At 46.4% G+C, this 27,865-nt stretch overlaps 1 protein-coding gene and 1 long non-coding RNA gene across 3 annotated transcripts in view; one reads left to right on the top strand and one right to left on the bottom strand.

Moving 5' to 3' along the window:
- Positions 1 to 27,865, bottom strand: part of RFTN1 (raftlin, lipid raft linker 1) — a 193,053-nt gene that overhangs the window by 9,964 nt on the left and 155,224 nt on the right. For both annotated transcript variants that reach the window (XM_059390878.1, XM_059390877.1), the window contains exon 8: positions 223 to 326. In XM_059390878.1, the coding sequence (XP_059246861.1) occupies positions 223 to 326 (104 nt within the window). The remainder of the gene's footprint in view (positions 1 to 222; positions 327 to 27,865) is intronic.
- On the top strand, positions 9,595 to 12,221 carry LOC132009970 (uncharacterized). The gene is made up of 2 exons (XR_009402111.1): positions 9,595 to 9,886; positions 12,021 to 12,221. It is a non-coding gene; the product is annotated as an uncharacterized LOC132009970 (long non-coding RNA).

Below are 27,865 nucleotides of genomic sequence, written 5' to 3'. Positions count from 1 at the left end.
TGGCCAAGAATCCCCATGTGGGAGGAGGGGCAGGGGATGCCCTGAGGGTTGGGGGTTAAGGATCTGAAATCCCAGCTCTGTCACTTCCCAGCTGGAGAGTCTGGTAACCACACCAGCCTCAGAGGTTGTCACAGGACGAAAAAAGTTACATGCGTCAAGGGGCACAGCTCCGAGCTGGTGCTGAGTGATAACGATGATGATGCCGAGGCCTGTTGTTGTTACCTGGTAGTCTTGACCACGGGAGTTGGTAGCACACAGGTGAGCTGCCAGCCATAGGCCGCCAGGGAGTTCAGCAGGGGCACATAGTCGGTCTGCACCTCGACACCCTGGGGAAGAAAGGCCACCATGAGGGCTGCCGCTGCCCCAAGTCAGCACCTGGGTGACCCAGGGGGATGTTCCATCAGCCAGCAGAAGCTAGGCGATGGGGCAGGAAAGGGCGGGGAGCCTGGCAGCCCGGAGGTCCTGCCCCACAGACCCCACTTGGGCGGGAACTAGAGCCAGAGGATTAATGCGTTAATTTGGTTCTATTCTTGCGTGGACAGATAGCCTCCGGCGAGTGTCTGCAGAAGCACAGTCACCTGGCCTCAGAGCCATATTCAGGGCAGACAACAACACACCTGAGGATTCCGGAGTGCGTGCCTGGGAGTTAGATCACGTTTCATTCATGATCAAGTCGTTCACATCCAGCCACGGCAGCAATACAGACGAGTGCACGCATGCACACACACACACACACACGGGAGCTTCACTTGTGTTACACAGCCTGACACGAATGGACTGATGAGCGCTGCCTGTGTTCTATTTCAGATCAGTGTGTGCACCTGTGTAGTGGCCTCTGACTTGCCTTTCTTTTTTTTTTTTTTTTTTTAATTATTTATTTGAAAGACAGAGATCACAAGTAGGCAGAGGCAGGCAGAGAGAGAGAGAGGAGGAAGCAGGCTCCCCACTGAGCAGACAGCCCGATGCGGGGCTCGACCCCAGGACCCTGGAATCAATGACCCGAGCCGCAAGCAGAGGCCCCAACCCACTGAGCCACCCAGGCGCCCCTCTGACTCGCCTTTCAATTGAGAAACTCAGTCCTGCCCCTGCGAGAGAGCACCGCGCTGTGAGGCCACTGCCCCTAGTTCCACGTCCGGCTCTCTCACTGCAGCAGGCCTCATTTCCCCCTCTGGGCTCCATGCAGACGCTGGGGGTGTGGCCCCCGCCCTGCCCACTGTCTACAGTGGGTTCCCCGTCTCTATGAGGCTGGCTTCAGAACTACAGAAAATCTCAGACAGGTTCTGATTCCTTCTAACCACCGCTAGTCAGCGAGCATTTCAGAGTGGTGGGGACAAAGGTGAAGGAAGGCACAGTTCCACTGCTAGTGTTCACAGCCGGAGGGGGCAACAGCACAGACAGGCAAGTGATGGGAATACAAGACGGCCCACGGGCAGGGCCACGAGGCTTCGAAGGTCAGCAGAAAAGGAAGGATGCCAGACGTGATCAACACAGGCTTCCTGGGGCCCAAGGGCTGGGCAAATATTTGACAGGTGAAGCTGGGGAAGGGGCATTCTAGGGGGAGAACCCCAGCATGTACAACAGAAGATTCCACTGGGCCCAGAGCACCGAGGAAGGTGGCTTCACTTGGGAGTGGCACTGCTCACAGCGGGACCACAGGTGGTGACTGGCTGTGTTGCTGGAGGCTTTTTGGGAACAGAACGAGCTCATCTGGTTGCTCTGGGCTAAGGGGCTGGAAGACAGATGAATCTTCCCTCTTCAAACGGCTTTTGAACCCCTATTGCTGGGCACCCATCCCAGCGTAGCTACCAAGTTGCCTGAACTCCTGGCAAGTAATTGATCCTTTGGGAGACTGTTTCCTCAACTATAAAAAATAAGCTTTGTCCTCTGACAGTGGCTCTCAAAATGTGGTTCCCCAAGCAACAACAATGGCATCAACCTGGGACCTTGTTAGAAATGCAGAGTCTTGGGACCCTGTCGAGACCTACCAGATCTGAAACCTGGGGCTTCTTTCTGTTTGAAAGAACCTTCTCAGTAGTTCTGATGTACAAGTTACAGAAGTACTGCCTGGGTAATCAATTAGGTCTCTCTTTTTAAAGATGTATTTATTTATTTATTTGGAGGGGGCTGGGCAGGACAGAAGGAGAGAGAGAGAGTCTTAAGCAGACTCCAAGTGGAGCTCAGAGCCAGACACAGGGCTTCACCTTATGATCCTGAGATCACGACCCAAGCTGGAACCAAGAGCTGGACGGACATTCAACCGACTGCGTCCCCCAAGTGCCCCTTAACTCGGGTCTCTTCTGATGACAGAAGAGTCCAATTCTGTGGCCATATCCAATCATCTGTTACCTCAGAGCTAACCTTCCCCATCCTTCTCCACTTGAGAAGGGAACGTAGAGGCCTCTGAAAGGCCCAGTTCTGTGAAGGAATTGGGGTGAGGAAAGGGAGAGGAAAGGGGGAGGATGGGCAAGCGAAGGAGGGGGAGGAAAGGGAGGCCCCTTAATAAAAGAGGCAGGAGCAGAAAGGGAAAAGAGGGAAGGAGAGAGGGGTACAAGAATAATCACTTGATGGATGGGTCAGGAGGGTCCCCATTCTGACCCCTTCTCTGAAGCCCCCACTCAGGCCCAGGGATGGCAGATGACCCCAGTGACACCCCTTTCTGCCCAGCCCCCTGGCCACAAGAGGAACTCCCATCCACACCAGCTGGCAGTATCTTGCATGCTGGCCCGGCCCTCACCACCTGCTGGGGCTGCTTTCTCCCCGACAACCCAACCCCCATCCCTGCATTCCCGATTTCAAGACAGGAGGAAAAAAGTGTTAAAGCCACACTCTCAAGCTTTGCGAGGTTATGATTACTTGGGCCTATCAAGAATAACCTTCCCACTTTATCAAGCACTGTGACAAACCCGCCACAATCAGACAGTAGCCATGGCAACTAGGACAAGCTTTGGCGCCTCACAAAGCCCTGAGTGGCAGAATGGAGTCCTTTTATTAGTGGCTGCGGCCCGGCTGGATTTTCTCCGCAGGCACCCAGAGCAGCGAGACAATGGCTGCCCCCCCCCCCCCCCCCCCCCCCGCCCCCCCCCCCCCCCCCCCCCCCCCCCCCCCGCAGCCTGACCTGCCCGATAACATGGGGTGAGCCTGGGCTGCCTCTATTTTGCTCTATGTTTATTTCGTTTTGTCACTATCTTAAAGAGAAAGACAGCAGGTTTTCTCCCAAACAGTTTTTCCCTTCAGGGTAAGGGATGTCAGCCAGAGGGTGCAGAAGCACAAAGACTCGGAGGACAAGAGAAAGCACAACAAAAACAGAACCCTGCTTTCGAGAATAGTGGTAGTAATCCGGCCTTCACGTGGAGAGGGGAAAAGTAAAATACAAATGGTAAGGGGTGAGGAGGCAACCCTCTGTCAGACTCCCCCGCCCTGACGGTTTGGGGTGGTCCTGATTTAATGAGTGGTTAATATGGTTTTCCGTAAGCATCTATCAAAGCCCCTTCGCGTATTATCAATACCGTACGCAGACGACGTTTCTAGCATATGACATGAGCCCCAAGCAGTCAGGGGAAGAGGCTTTCAAGTCCATTAGCTCAGAAAGGTGGTAGAAAACCTAACTGGATGGAGGCTCCCTTTGATCTGCTTTTCTGTGACACTCCAGTGAGGACAGAAAAGCACAAACAGCACTCCAAAGACAGCCTGCTTATCAAACGGAAAGACATTTCTTTCTGGAAGTAGGAGCACAAATTTTAATTAACTCTCCACTCTCCTGTGTGGATCCGTAATCTCCGATCACACCTGGAGTGCTAAAAAAAATGGAGCATGTCCTGTGGTTTTTCAACTCATGTAAAAGGAATTCATTTGTATTTATGGCTCTTTTTTCCCTTTGTTCCCCATAATTTCTCCAGTGGTTGCAAATCAACTAAGGAAACAGACATCCAACACAACCTTCCCTTACCCTCCAAAACTCATGACAACAGCATGTAGAGTTTCTTAAGAAATGCCTTTGTCTTTTGATCATTTTTAAAGATCCTCCATTCAGGGAAGTAATTAGGAGGTAACACACTGGTCCAGTGAGAGAGTTTGTATCCCGAATGTCAGTTTGCTCTTCTCTTTTCTCCTGTTTCAATCTGTGGAAGCAATCTGGGAGAAAAGCAGTTTCAAAGAAAAGACTTGGCTCCTTCTACACAACTGTGTAAATGGAGAGAGGAATTTAATTTCCCATATCTGAGAAGTGTGTGCGGGACCAGCACTGGGATGGTCTCCATGCCTGAAAAATCAGTGACTGGGAATGTTTGCCCCTGTTCTCGACTGCCACTCGGTTGGGCCCTCGCCTTTCATGGAGAGGGCATGTGAAGGTACAAAACTGCAAAAACGTGTGTCATGTCTTTTGAAAACCTGCTGCCAAAACACTAATGCTCAACACTTACTGGCTGGGTATGCATATGCTACTGTTTCTTAACTTACCAATTTTAGATATCCTTTGGTTTCCTACCACGGAAGATAAAGCCTTCACATTCCCATACACATTTCTTACTTCCTCTTTCTTAGTGCCCCCAAATGGTCCTAGTAATTCTAATCAAATCAAAAGTTAGTGTTTGTGTTATTACAACTTTGCAGATGTTGCTCAATGCTGGGTCAAGAAATGCACTGTGATCTGCCTTCTTTTTCACATGATAGAGTTAATCATGTCCTCAATTTTTTTTTCTTCTTCACATGTCTGGTTGTATGTGAACCCATCACTAATTTATTCTGTATTCTCCAACACCTCTATTCTATGCCCACTGATAAATATCCCATGTGCCTAAATACATTAGTCCTGGGGGTTTTTTTGGTTGTTTGTTTGTTTGTTTGTTTTCCTCCTCCAGTAGAGACATCACTTCTGGAGCTCTGTGCACTCTTTCTCCAATCCTGGTCTGGCTGCTTTCCATGGCTGTGTTCTTCTCCCAGTGCTATCTCAGGCTGGTGTTTTCTTTTTCTTGGTTTCCTCTACATATTGCTATAGTGCGTGCTCCCATGGCTTCCCGGGAAACAAATGCTCTGTAAGTCACTTGAACCTGCGCGTTCATAAAAGTGTCGTTGTTCTCACCCTTAACTAACAGTTTGGGTACAGAAGTCTGGGCTGAAACCTACTTTTCCTTTGAGATTTTTCAAGTACTTCTCCACTGGCTTCTAGAGATCCGCACTGCTACGGAGATATCTTTTTTGATTGCTAATACTTTACAACCTCATGAGCTTTGTAAGCTTTTAGGATATTTTTCCCCATGAGGTGTCAGAATTTCACAATGTGCCTTGGGGTGGGTCATACACTTGATGACCTCACCATCTGAGGATTCTTGTCCTTCAGTTCTGAAAAGTGTTCTTTTATTTTCCCTTGAGAGTTTTCCTTTTCTCCATTTTCTCTTTCTGGATCTTCTATAAGTCAAAATGGAGGGCTGATATTCCCATGTTTTTACCCCTCCCCATTTTCTTACTCTTTTTATTTTCCTTCTGAAAGATTTCCTTTCTCTTTCAGCCTTTTTGTTACCTTTTTAACTTTTCTGCAGCCTTATTTTTAAGACCCCAAAGCTGCAGAGACGGGAGCTAGGACTCTTACCACGATACATAAGGACTTTAAACCAATGCCCCGGTTGTCAGCTTTGCAGTTCACTTCCCACCGTCCCATGGTCATTTCTGCTTTGAAAACCAGAGCTTTTCTCATTTTCTCACATGGCTCCTTGTCTGTTAGGTGATAGCTTCCTGTACTTTACTAGGCCAATTAGCATCTGCTATTTACTTTCCTTTTCTAAAACTGTGTTGAAATCATTCCTCTTTTCTACTTTCTCTTCTAATGTTTTTGTTCTTGTGGATACCTTACCTGTCTATCTATCTGCCTGCCTGCCTATCTATCTAGCTAGCTAGCTAGCTACCTACCTACAGTCAGTTTTCATTATTCATGGGAATTCTGTTCTATAATGTTGCCACAAGAATTACTGAATACTTGGAGCCAATGCTGTAGGGGAAATACAGGGTTAGGTTTCTTTGAGCCTCTGCTGACAGCATCTTCATCAACTGATCAATACAGAACCTTGTTTTATGTGCATTTTTGTTTAAAGACACCTTTCAAAATATATTTTGTTGATTCACTACCTTTTGAACATACAGCCCAAAGCGCTAGAACTCAAGCCTGAATAAAACTTACCTAACACGTGTCTTTGCTCTGTAAGGCACACTGTAGCCTTCTTATGCCTAGAAATACCAGACAACACTTCAGCATGAGACTTGGAGCCACTTTAAATAGCAAAATCAACAATGAAAGGCACAAAAATGTGAAAAGTGTGGCACTAAGTAGACTGCAAACAGGACACTTGTTTATAGTATGAAAGCTAAACCAGAAAGGCAGAGCATCTCCTTAATCGGGAACAAGAATGTCGGCAACTCAAATTTTTTGCCGCTCTGCATATGCCGGCAAGTAATGGTGAAAACAACAAGAGAACAGATTTGGGGATTACAAATAAATTTAAGCAAGTAGGATTTGGAAATATAGAATCCATGAACAATGAGAACTGAGTGTAGCATCTATCTATCTCCATGCCTACCTCCTATCATTCCTTTTGTATCATTTCACTGGGATTTTTCAGAAGAAACAGATGCCTGTGTCCAACTCCCCACACTGAACACAGCTTTATTATTTTAATTTTAATGAGCCAACTGGAAGCCCTTTCTAACTAACTTAGAGTCTGGAAACCATAAAGGTAAAAATAATAAATTTGGTGACATAAAAAATAATAAATTTGGTGTCTTCTGCAAGACAAAAGACAAGCTGTGTAAAGTCAAAAGACAAAAGACAAGATGGGAAAACATTTGTAGCTCATATTACAGATGAAAAGGGAAGAGCTCCTAAAATTTGATTTAAAAAAAATCCAATAATCCAAGTTTTAAAATGGACACAAACAGGAAGAGAATCACAAAAAAGGAAATTCAGATGCCCATTAAGCACATAAAAAGAAAAACACCACATCCCATAGTAAGAGAAATGCAAACTAAAAACTACTGAGATCTGAATTTCTATCTATCATATTGGGAAAAACCCAGAAGTTTGACAACCACGTTGTTGACAAGGCTGTGGGGAAGTGAGCATTCTCAGACACTGCTGGCAGGAAGGCAAATTGGTTCAACCTCATAGAGAACAATCTGACAGTATCTCTCAAAATTGCAGATACATTTACCCTTTGACACAACAATCTCACTTCTGGGAACTGATCTGTATCTATATCTTTCTCTATATATATGCATAGTGACAAATGTACAAAGTTATTCACTGGAGAACTGATTGCAATAGCAAAACACTAAAGATTACCCAAGTGTCCATCAATATCAGGCTTGCTAAATTAAATTATGTTTTATGCACATGATGATTGGGGGCCTGGGTACTGGCTGATCACGTGCTGAACAAAGGTGACCAGGACAAGGAGAACAATGAGGGAGTGAATTCATTTTAGACATGCTGAGTTCAAGGAACAGTGTCCAGGAGGCAGCTAGATGAGATGGGACCTACAGCAGAAAGAGTATGTTCACCCACTCCCACAAATATGTCTACGCCTCAATCCCTGGACCCTGGGCCCATGTCATCTTTCATGATAATCGAGATTTGGCAGATGTGATGAAGTTAAGGATCTTGAGAAGGAGAGATTATCCAGGCAGGCTCAATGTCATCAAAAGGGTCCTCTGAAGAGAGAAGCAGGTGGGGGGTGTCGGGGAACGGGGTCAGTCAGTCAGGGAAGGAGGTATGCAGATGGAAGCAGAGGTCGGAGTCACTGGCCCCAAGCAGGACGGTCTCTCCAAGTTGAAAAGTCAAGGAACAGATTTCCTCCCACTATCTCCAGAAAAAATGCAGTTCTGCCACCACCTTGATTTCAATCCCTTAAAACCCATTTTGGATTCCTGACCTCCAAAACGGTAAGATAATAAATCCCTGTTGTCTGAAGCCCACAGCAGCAGTAGGAACCTAATACACAGGTAAAGACAGGGACAGGTAAGATGAAAATAAAGAGTTGGAGGGGAGAGCCAACACTCAGTAGCCGCAAACTCAAGGAGCCTCGAGTTTGGCTAAGGAGGCTCAGGGAGCTCCTGGCAAGCAGGTGAGGGAAGAATAAAGAAAACACAGACTGGAAGGACAGAAATCAGCCCTTGAGTAGCCAGGGTGGGAAACAGGTCTAAAGAGAAAGACTCACACCATCAAATGTCACAAGAGGGCAAGAAACCCAAAGCCCGAGGGATTATTTCTGCAGTTGACAGCGAGGTCTTGGGAGACCATGGCCAGGACATCTTAGGAATTCTCTTCTCCTGCAGCAGGAGATCCTGATCTGGGGGCTGTGAGGAGACTAACACGGTTCCGCCACCAGATGGAAGCCACCATGTGCTGGAGGGAAGGACAGAGGAAGGAACGACTTGCCCCTTGGCTTTCTCTGGGCAAATCTCTCTGAGGCCAGCTGGGGCTGCAGCAGCCCTGCCTCCCAGGCCCTCATCTTCCCTCCTCCCCGGGGCCTCCCGCGGGATGCAGCCCCTGCCAGCCAGAGGGAGGGGCAAGGACTCTGGGGCCGGCTGGAGATGTTGTTTTCCTCTTTGTTTTACACACAATGCCCCAGAAAAACATTTTCCTGATATGTAATTAGGCCAACATAATAGAGTCTAAGAAAGCAGTCGGTCTCATTTTAGACAACTTTGGCTTTCATAACGTTCAAAGAGAATATGTTAAAAAAAAAAAAAAAAGCTTAGTTCTCAGATGTAGAAAAGAGGGCAGATGAAATGCAGGCGGTGTAGAGAGTCTTCCAGCCCAAGACTCTTTATCCACCCCTGCTGCTTAATTCACGTCTTTGCCCGATTTTCTCCACCATACAAGAAAGGTAACTGGCTCTGGAGCACTTTGAGAGCCCAACAAAATAATAATGATCATCGTTATTGCTGTTTGAGATGCATTGTTTGCACAAATGGCCCCAATTATTGCCTCCCTGTATCCAGGCCTCTTTACAACATAACTGTGCATAAAGAGGGAGAGTCCATTTCTCCACTCCTTAAGTCCAGTCTGGCCTTGTGATTTTCTCTGACCCACAGAATATGGTATGACCACAGAATAAGGTACGACCTTATGGGAATTCTGAACCTGTGCCTCGAGGGCCCTTGCTGCTTCCACTTGCTCTCATGGAGCCCCGCTGATGCTCTGAGGACAAGCCCAGGCTGGCCTGGCAGAGGATGGCAGACGTCTGAGAGATGCCATTTTGGGCCTGTGAGCGGCCGCTGAGGCCTATGTGCGGGACTGGGTGGGATGAGTCGAGCCTAGGCCAGAACAGCAGCATCACCTGGCTGATCTGTGGACTCACTAGCAATAATAAAGGGTTGTTATTTTAATTTGCTAAGCGTTAGCTGTTTTATTCCACAGAAGAAGCTAACTGCCCTGTTCTTATTACTCTAGGAAGAGCCAGATGCTCAGGCAAATGTCTCAAAGGAAGACCATCACGAGAGTCACCTGGTCTAACTTGAAAGAAACCCAACTTAAGAGCTGCGACTGAATGGAATCCAGAGTTTTATATTTTTCATCACACTCGAGGCTGGCACACCCAGCCCTCACTTCCTCCCTGCCAGCCACTCTGTGACCTCGCTTGACACCCAGAGCCCTGAAGCCTAGTTGCTGATAACCCATCACGAGGCCCAGCACAGCACCCCTCCCCCAACCGTCCCACCCCGGGTACCCTGGGAGGGAGAGATAAAAACCCCCACTGGGGAAGAGCAGCCCTGCTTGAGACGCCGCTCTGGCTTCTCCTAAAGAACCATGCACGCCAAGCTGGCAGGAAAACCGCACCTGCATGGGCAAGATAACACTCTCCTGGATTCAAGGACGAGCAGGGTGATCTGGTCCCTGGTATGTGTGGGTTTCTCTGAAGGTGGGAAAGGGGTGGTGGGTGGCAGGCGATGACGGGCCATACACGCTATCGGAGCTGTCTGCTGACATGCCCCTGCCCCCTCGGGGAGAGATCCCAGGAGGCATGTTACACTATAGGGCTCAGGGATTATGCTGGAGGTGATGAGGCTGCATGTTTTGAGGTTAGGGGGTGACGCCTGGGCAAACCTTGGCCATTAGTGGGAACATCCACGGCCACAGTTCCGAGTGCAAACAGTTAAGCAGCTCAGAGCCGCTATGTCCTGTTGGCTGCTCAGCGGGACCTCATACTGTCACAGCATGGGGCTTACGTCCTCCAGAAGCTGACATTTCACACACATACTGAATGCATCAGGGGCGAGCATGTCCTCCCCAGCAGACTTGGAAGCAGCTTTGTTTGATAACAATTAAAAAACGTTTTCTCTATCTAGGGACTTGCCAAGTCCCTCCCACTTGCGTTGATGAGCGAGGAAATTAGGCTTTCTGGGAGTAAATAGGATTTGCCACTTTATTACTCCCTCTTTAGACAATTTGAGGTGGATGGAGGATCATTTTCTAACCTTTTTAATTTTTTTCACCTTATCAACTACCTGGAAAAGAGGATTTAAAAAGAGCTTTCCTGAAAAAAAATAAAATAAATAAAAAATAAAAATAAAAAGAGCTTTCCTGGATATAATAACAGGATATAATTATAAGTATTTACTGAGGAGTTTTGGGGACTGGAAAGTTTGTCTGCAAAAACCCTAGAACTTTTTTTTTTTGTTTTAAAGATTTTATTTATTTCAGAGAGAATGAGAGAGAGAGAGAGAGAGAGAGCATGAAGTGGCAGGGAGGGTCAGAGGGACAAGCCAACCCCCCGCTGAACAGAGACCTTGATGCAGGACCCTGGGATCACAACCTGAGCTGAAGGCAGATGCTTAATTGACTGAGCCACCCAGGTGCCCCCCAAACCCTAGAACTTTTTAAAAAATTATTTTATTTTATTTTTTTGAGGGGGAGGGGCAGAGGGAGAGAGAATCTTAAGCAGGCTCTACCCCCAGCACAGAGCCCTACATGGGGCATGATCTCAAGACCCTGAGATCATGATCTGGATGTAAAATCAAGAGGCAGACACTTAACTGACTGAGCCACCCAGGCCCCGAAAAAACTCTAGAACTTTTAAGACTATATCAGAATTACCACCTTCCTCTACAGTAGAGTCCTGACACCTTACCAATAATCAACAAAATGCTAACCCTGGGGGTTAAAAGATGGAGCTAAAGGGCTAAAAGATGGAGCTAAAGGGCTAAAAGATGGCCCCTAAAAGATGAAAAGAATCTTAGCAGAAGAGGAAAGGGAAGGAAAGGATTATTCCACTGTTGCTGTGCAAACTAGCAACAAACAGAGTTAAAGAAAGCTGGGTGTCTTGGTGTGTTGGGCTATATCGGCCTTGGGTTCACTCTGAAAAGAAAGTGGGTAAGACCCTGATACTGTGCAAAGCTCAACACAACAGATTTTCTCTCCCTGACTTTCTCCACCTGGTGAATTCAAGGTGCCACAGTCCCACTTTGGCATTTGGTCAATACTCTCTAAAGTCAATTTTCTCTTCCTGGTGACCCAATTGTCAGCGTCTAGTTGCTATGGTTACCATGATTCCAACCCAGCTGTCTCTCTGTGCTCCCTTCTCCCTCAGGCTAAATTATGTTGCACGAATCCTGCAGCATGTCCTCTGAGGACGCTGCTCCTGGTAAGTGGACTTGTAATAGAGCATCCAAGAAAAACATCCAGCCTTCAGGACACGTCAGATCCCTGACTGTTCAGTACCCCAAGCCCATGAGTCCTTCCATTCTCTCTGGCTCCCTGCTCCTCTACAACCTAGAGGTAAATCCACCAAAGCCTGTAACAGCTCTCTTGGGTTCCCATCAGCATCTTCACAATGACTCACCAGAGGACGAGATGATGAAGAGCCAAACAAAGTCGAAAAAATGAAAATGATCTCAGAGAGACTGGCCAACTCTACTTGGTGTCCTCTAAAAAAATCCCCCTCTCACCCACTGTCTCCTGCCCTCTCACTTCATCTTATTAATCATTACTTGGCACAGATTTGTTTACCTATTGATTGCCCTTTCCTTCACAGGAACGCAATCTCCACAGAGGATTTTATTTATCCCATTGCTGAGCAATCCCAAGCACCTGGGGAAGCATCTGGCTCAAGTGAGTGCTCAATGAAGAGTTGCTGAGTCCATGAATGAATGCACCTGCCACTGCATTTTTGGGGTGGGTTTTGCTGTTGCTGTCCTATAGTCTCCAAGTCTTATAAAAATTTCTGTCAATCACATTCAACATTGATGAGACATGAGTTTACCATTAAAAAATGTCAGTTAATCCGCCGGAAGGGTTTGATACCATTCTCGTGGGTGTTCTGTATGTGGAAGCTGGAAGTAGATCCTTGTATGAAAATTAAATGCACAGTGTTACATGCTGGTCACCAACCATTAAGGCCACTGGATGTTTTAGCAAAAATTACCTGGTAAATTATTAACTGGCCACACACCAATGCTTCTGTTCCCTACAACTGTGCCACGCAGCATGTTGCTGCCTGTTAACCAGAAGACAGCATTTATTTCCCCAGCTCTTGAACCTGAACTTGGGCTTGTGACTTTCTTTGGACAATGGTATATTAACAAATGTGAGGCAAACCAAGGCATGAAATAAGCTAGCACACTGGGGCTCTTGGGAACGCTGTAACTGGAATCGTGTGAAGAAGCCCGGCTAACCTTCTGGGTTATTGCCCCAGCCAATAGCCAGCCAACCACTGACCACAAGAGCGAGACCACTCTGGGCCACCCAGATATCAGCTGAAGCATGAGAAAGCCCAGAAAAGATCAGCAAAGGTGCTCCAGAGTGGAGCACCTTTTGGGTCCTAAGTAGACCCAAAGAATCACGAGTTAAGTAAATAGCTGTTGGGAGCTATGAAGATTGGAATGGTTTGCTACACAGCAAAAACCGATACAGACTAGAAAACAAAACAGCCAATTTAATAGAGACAAGTCTATCTGCTTCTTTCAAAGGTATTTTGTCCCCATAGGGGAAGGTGGCTCCACAGAATCTCCTGGCCCAATCAAGTCTGAGGGGGGCAGTACTTCTGTGATGAGCCTTGACCTTTACCTTCTTGCCCAATGTCCCCTTCTGAACACTAGCAAGAACTTTCAAGGTAAAATAAAAAGTAACTTTTGTTTTAGTGGGATAAAAATAAAAATTGGCTATCTTAAAGAACTATGGACCTTTAAATCAAAAAATAATATGAAGTATAATGATAAAAGTTAAAGAATATTCACGGTTGGGGCACCTGGGTGGCTCAGTCGGTTGAATGCCTGACTCTTGATTTTGGCTCAGGTCATGATTTCAGGGTTGTGAGATCGAGTTCCGCAACAGGCACCATGCTGGATGTGGAGCCTGTTTAGGATTCTCTCTTTCTCCTTCTCCCCCTGCTCTTCTCTCTCCCTCTCTTAAAAAAATATTCATGGTTTACAAGCACAAGAAAATGGAAATCCCCTAAAATCCACCGACAGAAAACTAATGAAGTAAATTAAAATATGATTTTTCACACCCAGAAATACTTTACAGCCATTTATATGGATGAAGTAGAAACAGTATGAACAGTATGATCCTAAATATGCAAATATAGACAGAATGTATACTAGAAGAAAATATACCAAGATGTTACATTGTTACGTGGCTCCTTTCTCAGTGATTATGAGAGTAGGGTCTTTGCTTTCTTTTCCTTATTTGCATTTTTTAAAATGCCTTCAATTATAAGCACCACTTAAAAAAAAAATCTTTATTGAGATATAATTGAAATATCTAAATATTCACCTACTCAGTCTTCAATTCAACAGTTTTTAATATATTCACAGAATGGTGCAACCATCAACACAGTATAAATTTGGAACATTTTCATCACTCCCCAGAATTTATTGTACCTGTTAGCAGTCCCTTTCCTTCTCCCCACCTCACGGCAGCCACCAATCTACTTTGTGTTTCTATAGATTTGCCTACTCTGGACAGTTCACATAGATGGAATCATACATCATGTGGCCTTTCATGTCTAGCTTTTCTCACTTTAGCGTAATGTTTCCAAGGTTCATCCATGCTGTAGCACGTTTTAGTACTTTGTTCCTTTTTATTGTCAAGCAACATTCCATTGTACGGGTATATCACATTTTGCTTATTTATTCAGCACTTGCTGGCGATACGGATTGTCTCCACCTTCTGGATATTATGAATAACAGGGCTATGAAGACTCATGAATAAGTTTTTGTTGGACATATGTTTTCATTTCTCTCGGATATTTGACTAAGAGTGAAACTGCTGGGTCACATGTCAACTATTAATTATTGACATTAGAGGAACTCTCCATGCATCTCTTTTGTAGAAAGAACAGACCTCTTGGCCTCGTTAGACTATCTCCTGAGCTTTCTCAATCAGTTTTCCAAGTGATGTAAGCAAAGAGATACCCCCTTCTACCTCAGCTGAAGAGGATGTTAAGAATTCTGCTCCAGAGAGACCACTACCTTAAAAGCAATGGGCCATGGGTTCCTGGGTGGCTCCGTTGGTTAAGAGTCTGCCTTCAGCTCAGGTCATGATCTCAGGGTTCTGGGATTGAGCCCCATTGGGACTCCCTGCTCAGCAAGGATCCTGCTTTTCCCTCTGTCTCTGCCCCTCCCCCCATTCATGTTCTCTCCTGCTCACTCTGCCTTCTCTCTCTCAAATTAATACAGCGTGGTCCTCCTGTCCTGTGGCTCTTGGGCTAGTGGACTGTTTCCCTTGTAGATCCCTCATTTCCACCTCCAGACCTACTGACACTGAGTCTTTAGGGGTGGTGCCTGGGAATGTGTATTTTAAAGCCCCCAGGTGATTGTGAGGATCAATAAGATTTGGAACCACTGCTCTAGTGCTTTCTGCCAAGAGGAGGAGGCCCACTTAGTGACAGAACATCTGAATCACGCTGATCCTTGCTTGTTGACAGCCATAGGCCCCAGCCACCTCCACCGCCAAATGGTTCCACAGGGGCTCTCCAAAGGGACCTGGTTATTTCCCTGCCACCAAGGGAAACAGAATCTCCCTCCTTTATGAGAGGTCAGCCTTTCAAACTTGGGGAGTCAACTACCTGACTGCCTGTTTTTCCCTCTTTCAAGATGAATATGCCCAACTGTTTCAACCATTTCCAAGTGCACCCTCCATCCCCATCTCCCTCTTCTGCGCCCCCATAGTCTCTCTGCATTTCTCGTCAAATATGGTGCTTGTGGTGGGACATCAGAGTCTAAGTCAGCCAGTACCAGACTGAAGAACAGAAGGATAAGTACCTCCTGTGGGCATTTTCATAAATGTGACCAGTTTTCTTTTGTAAGTAGTAGTAACCTGATGCTGTTCTTTGTTTATTCAACCAATGTTTGCAGAAAACTTGTGACACAAGAGAAATTAATTTGGGAGCGGGGAGCATGACTATCATAATGGTTAGCTGGATGGCTTGTCATGGAGTTTGCACAGCCATTTTAAAAATTAAATAACTCTAGAGTAAGGTGGAATGTGTTAAGTGTCAAAAGAAAGGGAGAGCAAATCCCGCTAATGGTATCAAAGATGATTCTACAAAGAGCTGGTCCAGGGTGGATGAGGATCCCTAAGGTGAAGACCTGAGATGGAAAAGGGTTTCAGCAGAGGAAAGCAGAGAATACAATGAGGGGACAAAGTGACACAGGGTATGATCTCATAAATCCCACTTTGTCATAGCCCAAGGCACCTGGAGCATTTGGAGGGGAGTAGTCGGTATACTGTTGGCCTATATTAAATTCCTTTTCATTAGAATTGCTGTCAAATCAGGTATTCTCCCTTCTACATTATTGATTTTTTTTAACTTATAGGCAACTAATTTTTTTTTGATACTTAAATGTATCCCCATTACATTTTATTGGGCTGGCCTTGATCCAACATTGATAAATTAAGAGATAATGATATTAGGAGGGAATTAAGAAGTCAGGGGAACCTACTCAAGCCAGAAGCTGGATTAGGTAAGTAATTTTCAAGGTTTCTTGTTTTTGTTTTTTTTTCTCTTCTTTCCCCCCCACTTTTTTTTTTAAAGTAATGGGGCATTTTCCACAAACACCAACTGTAATCTAAATTAGAAACTCAACGTGTAGAAACAGAGATTCAGAAAAAGCCATCCTGTTGACATGACTGGCATGGGTGTGTTGTCCAGAATCCTCCCCACTCTCCACTCTCGAACGCACCCTTCATCCTCTTTTTCCCATGCTCAGGGGGAAGGTCTTTGTAGAGCCCAAGAGTATCCATGTTCTTTAGATCCTCTATGGCTTCCCAGTTTTGGGTCTTTAGCCACAGGCCATCACCTTCTAAATCTCTACACAAGCCATTGAAAAAGCAAAGAGGCCAATGCACAAGATGGCATCACAGGCCTCAGGAGCAAAGACCTCCCTCCAATGAAAGCACATCTTTGCTGAGTATATCCTCTCAACTAGTCACAATCCATCCCTTTTTTATTTAGTTTTATTAAACTTCTTAGTGAATTTCAAAAAGGACAAATTCCAAGAAGTGGCAATGAAGGTTCACTTAACTACAAGAGCGCCTTCCAATCCTCTAATACACTGAGTTCTTCTTGGAGAACCATCTCACCTTCCTCATCTGCTGTTTGCAGACTGTCTATTCACCTAAAAAGTTCTTACAGGGGGCCACAGGGAAAGCATGAGAAGAAATGCAGCAGTCCCTAGGAGCAAAGACCAGCCCTTGGCTGGCAGCCAGCAAAGAATCAAAGACCTTAGTCTTACAACCACAAGGAACTGAATTTGGCCAACAACCTGAATGAGCTTAGGAGGAGATTCTTGCCCCACAGCCCACTGTAAGGAACAGAGACCTACCAACAACCAGTTTCAGCCTTGTGAGACCCTCCGCAGAGGAAGCAGCTGAGCCCCCCGCTGGATTCTGACCCGAAGAAACAGTAAGACAGTAATTTTGTGTGCATGAGTTCAACACTCTTACAGAATTAGCTTCCACCATGTCAACCCCCCAGGGAAATCTAGAGAGCAAGCCTATCATAATCACATTGAAGGCTGCTTCCTTCTTGTTCTGTAGCATACAGTGAAGGTTTTAAAGCATACTGTTGTTGTTTTTTAAATGCATTTGTTACAAAATTCTGGAAATGTGCTGCCTACTTTCACCATCTTTTCCTCTGCAGCAAAGCTCTGAAATCACCCTGCCCCATGGTCTTCTCTCACCAGCTCCACAAGGGTCCTGGTGACTTAGTGCCTTTCACTACCCTCAGGACTTATCACAACGAAGAGAAATTTTTTTTTTTTTTTTTTTTTTTTTGTGGTCATGCAAAGGCCAGGGGGTGAGAATTCATTTTTTAATGACTGTATTCCTACTCTCTAGTGAAAGACATCAATCCTTCCTGCCCCAGTTCCCTCCATTTATCATTTTTTCACAGTGGCTGACACACAGTAGGAACTCAATATTTATTTGTGGAATAAATGTTTTAAAATGTCTAACTTAACTTGCAGAACTAAATTTTGTACAGGAAGTATACCATTTCCTTGACAATGATGTGGGTCTGTGACCCAAGCCCCCACCAAGGGGATCCAAAAAAACTCTGCTTGAGAGTTTCTGGGAATAGTTCTACTTGCTAAAAAAAAAAAAAAAAAAAAAAAAAAAGGCACATAGCAGGAAATGCCCTGTTCTTCACATGAGATGCTTGGAGCTGCTGCAGCCACCTTGGGCCTAGCATACCAAAGAGAGACCTATTAGGCAAGCTGAGGACCAGAATGCAGAAAGGTGAGAGCACCTGGGTCCTCTGTGATTTCCTTAAGCCATCAAAAAAGCTGACTCTGCAGCCACCTCACGCTCCTCCAGACTTCCCGCTCTGTGAGATGAGAAGAAAAGTCCCTACTGTTTAAGCCATTTCTAGTTGGATGTTCAGCTGTTGACACGGAAAGCTTCCTGGACAACACTATGACTGCCACCCTTATTCTCTGATCTTCGGACCTCTCCCCCAAGTGTCTACCTTCCCTCCATTCCAGTCTATCTCTCCCAACAACATGCCACTTCAGGGCCAACTGTCTGGACTCACGGCTATCTGATGAGATCCCCACCATGACCCCCTTCAGCCCACTGCAAAGCCAGGCTCTTGCCTGGCCCACAGAGTTTTCTGCAGAACCTCTTCCCAAGCAGCATTTGCAATTCTCTTCCTACTCTGCCTTCACGTCTTCTCTGTGTGTGGAAAATATCCCTCTGCTTCCCTCTTAGAAGGCTGTGTGTGACTGTGTTTAGGACCCGTCCACATAACCCATGCTAATCACCCCATCTCAATCATAGCTACAAAAATCCTCTTTCCAAAGAAGGTAATGTTTACAGGCCCGGGGCTTAGAAGCTGGTACATTTGGAGAGCAACGTCCAGCCTACCTCGCACGTATGTCTGTGTGGGTCACCCATCTCTGCTCGTCTCCAGGAGGAGCTCCCAGAGGGCAACTAGGGAATGGAGGGCCAGAGTGGGTAGGAAGATTCACTTTTTTATTATATACACTTTGGGATTGTTAAGAGTTGTGTTTAAAATTATTATAAAACCCACAATAATTTTTTATCTCAATTTGCAACATAATTCACACTATCACATGAATTTTTTTAACAGACATACTCTATCTTGGGCCAGTTTCCCCAGAAACAGACCCTGAGAGGAGGATTTACATGTAAGTAGCTTATTATAAGGCACTGAGGGGGTGGGGGGAGGCGGACAGAAGGCTGAAGCCAAGCAAGGACACCGGTTTATGCAACATCCCCTGAACAGTAGTAGCTTTGGGAAGCTCTGGGGGGTCAGCTATACTCAGAGGTGTCCAACCTGAGACAAGGGAGCTGGGCTTTCATATATCCCTTCCCTAAGTCACAGATAAGAATGATCTCAGGGGCATCCAAGCACCCAGGCACTTCTAGTTTGCCTTGCCTGAGCACAAAGCAGACTCCAGCAGCCCTGGCGCATGAGTCAGCAAAGACACATGGGTGTCAGCTGCTGGAAGTGAAAGTACATTGATAAAGAAGGGATCTGAGGATCTAGAAAAACACTGATATTAACCACTAATGTTCTAATTTGGAAAAATAAAATGAACAGATATGCTTTTCCTTCTGGTCTGCCTCTGCTCTTGTCACTTGCCACTGGCAGAAAGCCCCCCTCCCAATGCCCCTGGCTTACTGCACTCCAGTGGAGCCCACTGTGTCCAGCAGACCTTGGTCGGTCTCTACTTTCCCAGGGCGCTCTGGTCAGCAGGGTACCATCCAGCACTGAGGGCCTTGCTACTCTGAACGAAGTCTTCTGCCCACCTGTATGCTCCTTGAGGGCAGGAGCCTGAGCAAACACCCCTTTGCATTCTTGTTCCAGGTCAGCAAAGAGCAGATCCCTCTCTCTGACCCTCTGGGGTTTCCTAATTCCCTGGGAGTTCTCTGTTTTGTATGCACTAAACCTCTTCGCCTCAATTTTTTAAAAAAAGATTTTATTTATTTGAGAGAGAGGACATGAAAGAGCGAGCACAAGCAGGGGGAGAAGCAGAGGGAGAGGGGAGAAACTGACTTCCCATTGAGCAGGGAGTCCAATATGGGACTTAATCCCAAGACCCTGGGATCGTGACCTGAGCAGAAGGCAACCGCTTAACCAACTGAGCCACCCAGGCACCCCAATTTTTTTTTTTCTCTTACATAATCTTCCACCAAGTGCCAGCCATCCCATGAGGAAGCTGAAGGGCTGGTTCTCATTCCAAAGCCCATTGTGAATATCTTGCTGTTGCTGCCACAATCCACATGGCATTTCAGGACCCTCAAGTTAAGCCACTGTTGCCTAGAAAGAGGCAGAGGGAAAATTTTGCCTGGAAAAGAAGACAGACAGCCATCCAGGTCTCCACTCACCCAGCAAAGGGCCTAAGACTCAGATCAGAAGTCAGGACTCCATGACCTGATTATGGCTTTAAGGGATCGCTGGTTTTAAACATGATCTCCATCATTTTGGAAAGAGGAGTGACTTACGTGGGGGAACACAGACCCTATAAACTAAGCTGTCCTCTGCCAAGTTCCTAATAGCCAAGAACACCAGAGACCCTTTCCGGGGACAAGAAGAAAAGGGATGTCAGAAGCTCAGAGAAATTTAATATGGCCCCGTGGTGAGAAACACCTGAGGGGAAGCTGACTCTAGGTCACAGGGTCCCTCTAGGATAAAAGTTCTAGGCACCTAAGGAAACCAAGAGCCTGTGCACAGTAATGAAAATGGATTTACGAGGACAGAAGGGAGCTACCTGACCCTCCAGGGGTGGGGACCAAAGTGAGGCAAACCCAGTAAAGGACAAAGGTTAAGCCCAGAACGAGACTGGGCAGACGTGACTGCATACACGTAGACGCAGACACACACCTTTCAAAGCTCTGTTCCAAGCAAGACGTTGTACAAAGTGTTGATGATAAGAGAAAGTGGAATTATTCAACCCTCATTTTGCTTCCTTATCTACAAGGAGAAAACAAATATATCTAAAGCCGAAGAGAAGAAAGGAGGTGGTGAGACATCACCAGTTATCTTTTAAAATGTAACTTTTAATTATCCGAGTAAAATGAATAGTTCTCTACAGAAAAATGAAAACGTTAATAGATAAAGCTGCCTCCCACTCCTCCATTCCGAGTCCCACAGAAACACTCCTACAAGGTTGACAGGTGCCCTTTCAAGCTTTTTTCCTTTTACGGATGCCCACAGCAAATGGATCCTGCGGTTCTGGGAAGCGTATTCCCCATGAAGGGCATCGCACTTTCTCAATCTGTGTTAGTCAGGCTTATCCTGAGGAACAGAACCAGGAGGACTTATGAGAAAGAGAGAAAGATAGAGACAGAGAAATACACCGATACAGGTGCCCCCCACCCCTGCTTTTGAAAAGTTCACATTTTACCTCTTCGCTTTTACAGAAGACCTACATTAGTACCTGTTTTTGCTAACTGGAAAAAAAAAATCTGATGAGGATTTTTGCTTTTGTGAAAAAAGAAAAAAAGGCCATAGTTGAAACTAGCCTCCAGTGGCTGGCTGGCAGCAAGCTCATGCAGGTGCAGCTGCAGTTCTGTACAGGGACAGCCCCACCAAGCTCCTTCCCAAGGAACCACACGGCTCTTCCGCATTAAGCCGCCTGAGTTTTGACCTGTGTCTGTGAGCACCTGTGACCTCAAGTATCAGAGAAGCCTGAGAAAGGTTATTTTGTGGGTCTGAGAATGCTCAAAAATTTTCCACAGAAATGAATAGTAATTGCTTCTTTGTTTGACATCAGGCTTATAAGAGGTTTCGTAGGAGTGCTCTGGTTTCTGATAGTGGGGAAGACCTGTATGCATATTAGAGGCGGGGGAGGGAGAGATTGAATTTTTTTTGAGGAATTGTCTCCTGTGATTGTGGGGGTTAGCAAGTCCAAAGTCTGTGGGGGTGGGCCCTCAACTGATTAGATGAGGCCCACCCCCATCATGAAGGATAAGCAATCCGCTTTACTCAACGTCTGTTCATATGGATTTAAATAATCATACCTAAAAACTCCCTCCGATGCAACATCAAACTGGTACTTGATCAAACAACCAGGCACCACAGCCTAGTCAGGGTAACACATAAAATGAACCATCATAGCCTCATTCTGCATCTTGTCTTTTCACTTAACATTTCTTGGAGTCCCTTTCCTGTCAGTTTATATGGAATGACTGCATCCGTACTAAGGATGTATCTTCCTTTATTTAATCATTCCCCGACTGATGGACATGAACATTGCTTCCTTTTTTCTGTCACTCTAATCATGCTGAGATAATGTCCTTGTGCATGGCTTCTTATGAACAAAGGTGCACGTTTCACTAGAAGAGGGGGATGCACGGGAAGCATGGGCTTGCTGAGTCATGGGTAGGAGTGGGCATTTCACATTTTTAATAGAGATTAGCAACCTGCTCTCCAAAGCAAACCTCAAATTTTTGAATGAGGAACTTAAAATTCATCAAGCATAATTGTATGACGTTTAAGGAAAAGGTGTTCAGTCATAATAGCACACTCATGTGTGCCTATCAAAACTGAGGTGGGACACAAGGAATCAGATCAAAGTGAAAGTACCCAGAGCTGCTAAAACAGACTCAGGGTTGTCCTGAGCACCTCACAGGCCTCCTCTATGCTGTGATTTGCTCTGGGTTGGACAAGGGTGGAGTGATGTTCTGGTGGTAGGCAGGGGAAGGGGAGGAGGGAATGGAGATGGAAAGTGGGGGAGTGGGGAGGGTTATGTCTTCAGTCCTGGTCATTCACGGCAGTGATCATTCACGGGAAAATCTTCGGAATCACAGGAAAAAGACCGAGAACTGCTGTCTTTGGCACTCAAGGCTATGATCTCAGAACCAAACAATTATCCTAGAGAAACTGTGGCAATGAAAAGAATGCCAGATGGTTTAATAAGAATAAATATTGGCTCCCTTGTCATAGCAGAAGGTGGTGGACTTTAGATACCCTAGAAATTGATGTTACTCCCTGGAAAATCCTGTGTGGATTGTTGAAGAGATAGTTAGGAGCCCCTAGAAACAAAAGTTGGGTCCCCAGCAGCCTACAGAATATAGACGTTTGTGGAGAACAAGTGGGACCTGTGTGTTGGGGGACAGGGTTGGGGCCATTCCCCAGAGTGGATGTCAGTTATGGAAATGCATCTCCCTGAGCCACCCGTGATTCTTTCAGGGGTGATGGTGACAGGTTAGGGGGAACAATAGAACCATCTGAAACCTCTGCCAAGGGGTTGGTGTTGTGTTAGAGGCTAGAGGACAGATGCTCCCAACATGCCTAAGGACCATGTCCTCTACCTAGCGTGTTTGACATTGGACTGAAAAGGAGCCATCGTACATACGAAACCTTCAGAGAAGCCAAAGCTGATATGATTCTCCCCAAATGCACGGTGATATAGTCATGATCAAAAATGTCTCCACAGGGTGGAAAAATGGGCAGAATAGGATGAGATGAACTTCATCTTTCAACATACTTCACCTCTTCAACAACAGACTGACTACATAGGGAGTGGACGGGGAGAGCTGAGTCCATGCCACCTGACATGACAAAACCTGTCATGGCTTCCCCACAGCTGCTCCCTCCTCCTACTAGACTAGCGGAAACCCACGTCCAGCTGTCGGGAGACCACGTGCTCACGGGTGGCAGGCTACTCTCCAGGCTGCTCATGCCCGCCCCCCTGCCCCGCCCCGAGCCCAGCAACTGACCACAGCAGGCTGAGTCCCATGTGTCACCAGACCTCTGTAGGTCAGTGAAACTCTATCATTAATACGTGTCTTTATTATCATTATTATTATGTGTCTTCATTTAAATTTCTTAAGTGGACGGTGAAAGAAGTTGTTTTTAGGCAAGCTAAGTAGAATACCTTGAAGAGATGTGACAAAGTGCGGTTGCTTAAAAATAACAACTGTGGTTGAATTAAAAGTGGTGCGGGCTGGAAAAGACTAAGAAAAAAAAAATCAGGGAAACAAGGATTCTGCAGTGTGATCCCTTTCCTAGACTTTCATGAAACTGACCCAGGACACCGGTGACAGCAACACTTTGGGTGTGGTTTACACAAGAAAGATGAATTCCAAAGAGTAGACCTCAAACTCTAAAAGATTGGCAAATGTATGCGTAGTTATGTATTTTATATTAAAATAAAATGTGCGAAATATGAATGTGATTTTCTTTGGTTCTTTTTAATTGATTTTTTCAATTAACTCTCCAACCACCACACCAACTGCATCAGCTAAAAGTGCTTTCCCTGTTACCTTGTGGTCCGTTCGGGCAGCAAATTTCACAGGGAGCACAGATGAACTAGAAGGAGTTCCAGGGAGAGGGATGAAGATGGCCTCAGGGGCACCTGACAGTGTCCACAGCAGTGGAGGGCTGTCAGGCTGGGGGTATGCAGCCTCAGAAGGAAGAAGAGGGTCCCTGCCTCTTTCCTTCCAGCTCTTACTCTTGACCTACTCATCTGCATTTCCCTTTCCTTTCAAAGAAGGACCTTTCAGCTCACCCTCTGGATTGTAAGCTCAAAGAAGGTAAACAAAATAACCACTACAAGTGTTCTTTGAATGGGCTTCCACACTACTCACAACTGCCTTTAATTTAGGCCACAGGTTTCCAATTGAGAAAAAAACAATGCGTTTGGCTTCACACCTCCCCTACCCCACCTCTGCTGTGCTTTTAGAACAAGACCAAGGCAACAGGGGGAGGATCTTTCTAGTTGATGACACCAGGTGACCAATCAAAGAAAGTGCTATTTACCTACCAAATGCCAAGTAGTACACTCACAACTTTTTAATATATCATTACTTTTTCATTCTCAACTTTGAGAGGTTAGCAGCATTCTCACTTAACAACAGAAAGAGGGAAAAAATGAAGAGGGGGGGTGACTGACTTTTCATACACTCTGTCACTTGGCTGGCAATGAGAGAGCCAGGGTGCATACCCGGGCCCAGCCTCTGAGATCTACGTTCTCTTTCCAACATACGGCAGTGTCTGTGGAGCTGTGAAGAGCTAGGTGGGCTTTCTCGTGAGAGCGTGCATGCGTGTGTGTGCGACTGTGTGCTCATGTGTGGACAGGGAAGTCAGGCAGCTGTGGCTTGGCTGAATGAGAATGGCCCATCTGTCCACATGGTTGAGGCTGCAAATATGTGTGGGAGTAAAGAGACTGAAAAGCAACAGGCCAGTCCCAACTGTGAAAAAAAGAGAAAAAGCTGGTCAGAAATGTTTTGTGGTCAGAGTCCAGGAGTTTATGGGTGGGCCTGGGAGGACAGAGGTTGCCAGGAAGGCAGGGTCAGCCATGAGCCAAGAGGGACCTGCCCAGGGCTTGAACAGGAAAGACCTTTCCCAGAGGCCAAAGGGTGGAGAAGAGAGGAAGCTGTTGGGTCTCAAGGGTGGAAGATGGGTTTGCTGGACAAACATCCCCAAAAGTGGAGGGGTCTGCAGAAGTGGGGCCGTCTGTGGGCAGACTAGTGGATGGTCTGACCGCGCCTCTTCAAAGAGCTGAGCCGTGGGCCAGCATGCTCTGGCCTGGACACGGCTGGGCTGTGCCGGGACACACTTGTATACAGGTGGTTCTGCTAAGGTGGGATTCTCAAAGTGGGCTTGAAAAGGAAACTCAGTAGGGGAGACCTGGATATCTGTGTGCTTGAAAGCTCTTAAGTGATTAGAGCCCAATTCTGAGAAGTATATGTGGACCTCATGCTGAACCAAAAGGCTTCCACCCAATTCAGGAAGCATTTACTGGAAGTCTTAGAGAACAAATACGAACAACCCCAGGCCAAAAAACTCAAAGTGAAGGAAGGAACGTGGATAAAGAAATCACAGTCATCGTAATAGGAGTGGATAGGCTTATGCACAGAGAATCATGGAAATACAGAGGACAAGTCTTTAACTCTGAAGGAGTCTGAAAGGCTTCCTAGAGGAGATGACCTAGGAGCTAACCCTCAGTCTGTCCATACCAGCTGCGAAGAGGGAGAGGAACCCATTTGCTGAGGGCACAGTCTGTCCAGATCTCTCCTCCTTTGGTCCTCAAGAGATGGCAATCAGAGACTGATGCTGCTGAAATGGACAAGGCTCTGTTTCCATTGTGGGAAGACTGGGAATGCTCCAAAGGCATGAGAGAAAAGAGCGAGTCTGAAGACTTGTGCAGGGAAAACTGGCGAACACCTACATCAAAACCATTAATCCGCCTGTCACCATCAGGAAAATTAAGAAAATGTGTTTCTGCCGAACTGGAAGCCAGCCACACCTGCCTATCATGTTGACGTGTGATGGAAAAAAGGCCCAGCCAGTGATGTGCTGCTAAATGCTTACAACTGGGTTTCCGTGGGGAAAAAAATAAAATAAAAAAACAACAACAACCACCCCTGATTTCTGGGCTTTGCCAGTTTTCATGGTGCAGTACTTCCACTGTGGCCAGCTTCGAGCTACCATGTGGCTGAATCTATCACTGAGTATGAAGTTGGGAAGAGATACACAGAACTGGCTTTGCAGGCGGGGGCAGGGGGAGAACGGGACAAAAGACCCCAACGACATGACCCAAAACTAATATCACCAACTAGATTAATGCACAAAAAGAAGAGGTCATGAGAAAGAAAGCTCAAACATCCGAGAAAGAAATAAAATTAACAAATAAACCTAATGGAAACCAATCTGCATAGCCAGGAAAACTTTCTGAATACATCTTAATCTTTCCTAATCGAGGCTCTTAATCCATGAATCTGAACTCTGAATTAAAAAGACAATTGTGTTCTTATTCTAGTCTGTAACCTTATCTTCCTCCCACAGACATTTTAGATAGAGGATGCATGCATTCTGGTTACCCAGCAAGGGCACCGTTTTGAGGGGTGGAGAGAGACAGGCCATTGGTGTGTTCTCCCAACACCACCTTTGTCATACAGCACACAACCACAGACAGCTGCAAGACTCTGCATTTGCTCAACTTCCCAGGTGACGATGATGCTGCTGATCCTGGGACTACACGGTGAGGTTCTGGATCATTGCCATCAAGTTACCTTTCTTGAGAAAAGCACACTGTCCTCCCCTAACAGTCATCTGAATGTGCAGATGGCAAGAGATGTTACACCCCGCCTGTGGCCTGCCAATCACTTGCCCACAAGCACCTGTTTCCGGTGTGGCCATGCATGACTTGCTGTTCCGGCCGAGTGTTTCAGAGCAAACAGAGTTACGGAGTATTGAAGCACATGGGCTGGTTTAATGAGGTCCTTAAGGTCCTCAGTTACTACTCCTGTGATGTCATATTTCATCCAACCCCATGTGGTGGGCTTCATGAACAGCATGGCCCCATCTTAAACGCAGGGAGCTCAGGGCCCGAGAGGGATGTGACCTGCCCTCGTTGGACTCTCCATGGTAGTCAGAGCCTCACCTCCTTTGCTTCCCGTTTCTAGTTAAGGGTGTGGAGACCCACTGAGACCAAAGCTGGGCAGGAAGAAGTAGCACAGCCTGATAGCAAACAGGTCATCCCCTGAATCCTTACTTTCCTTAAAGACCCCTGACCCCTAACCTAACTGGGCCTGGATGCTATGTTTTAGGAATTCCTGTTTCTGATCGATTACTACAGTTTTCCTTTGTCCTTTGCGGCTTTCAGACTTGCAGGCAGTGACTGAACATCACGGGTCGGACACGGGCATGTCCCCAGCAGCTCCATGGCCTGTCTCAAGTCGTCTCAGAACTGCTCCGGCTTCAAGAACGGGTCACGGTGCCCTTGGGGCACCTGCTGCTGTCCAGCAACCAGGTGAGGGAGTCACCTACCATCAGGTGGCAGTTCCAGAGGGCACAAGGGCATGGCAAGCACCCCCTGGGGGCTGGTGGGACCCAGCACCCCCATACTCCTCACAGAGTGCTGCACCCACATCCGTCCTACTTTGGCACAGAGAGCCCAGTTTGGGAAGGCTCCTCAGGGTGATGCCAACCCTGTGTTCTTCCAGGGCCCGTGTAAGATATAAGTTCAGAAATCAGTCCTGCATGTTCAGAGGGCTTCTCCCTTTACATCCAGCATGCTGGGTGGGTAAGAGACTAGTCTGAAAAGCCTACCCTCCTATGGCTGGAGAAATACCATCAATGTATATACAGGCTAATCTCAGAAATAAATCACCTTGTCCAGCGTCCCAGGGGAATGTGGCTCGAGGAATTCCTCTGTCCACAGCAGCTTCATCACTTCATGGGTCAACACCTCTCAAAAGACATCTTTCAGCATTTACTGTGTAGCCTTGGGCCAGGGACCTAACCCCTCTGTGCCTCAGTTTTCTGCATTAATCTGTCAAATGGGGGCAGTCATGTACTTGCCTCCTAGGATTATCACAAAGGTTACGTGAGTGTGTGTGCCCAAATTTCTTCCAAGGATACTTGGCAGAGGAAGCCAGAGGGTCTAAATCCAATAATAATGT

This window comes from Mustela nigripes, chromosome 2 (genome assembly GCF_022355385.1).
Source record: "Mustela nigripes isolate SB6536 chromosome 2, MUSNIG.SB6536, whole genome shotgun sequence".
Lineage (NCBI taxonomy): Eukaryota > Metazoa > Chordata > Mammalia > Carnivora > Mustelidae > Mustela > Mustela nigripes.
The sequence above is the reverse complement of the archived record's forward strand: the minus strand, read 5'-3'. Positions and strand labels throughout refer to the sequence as shown.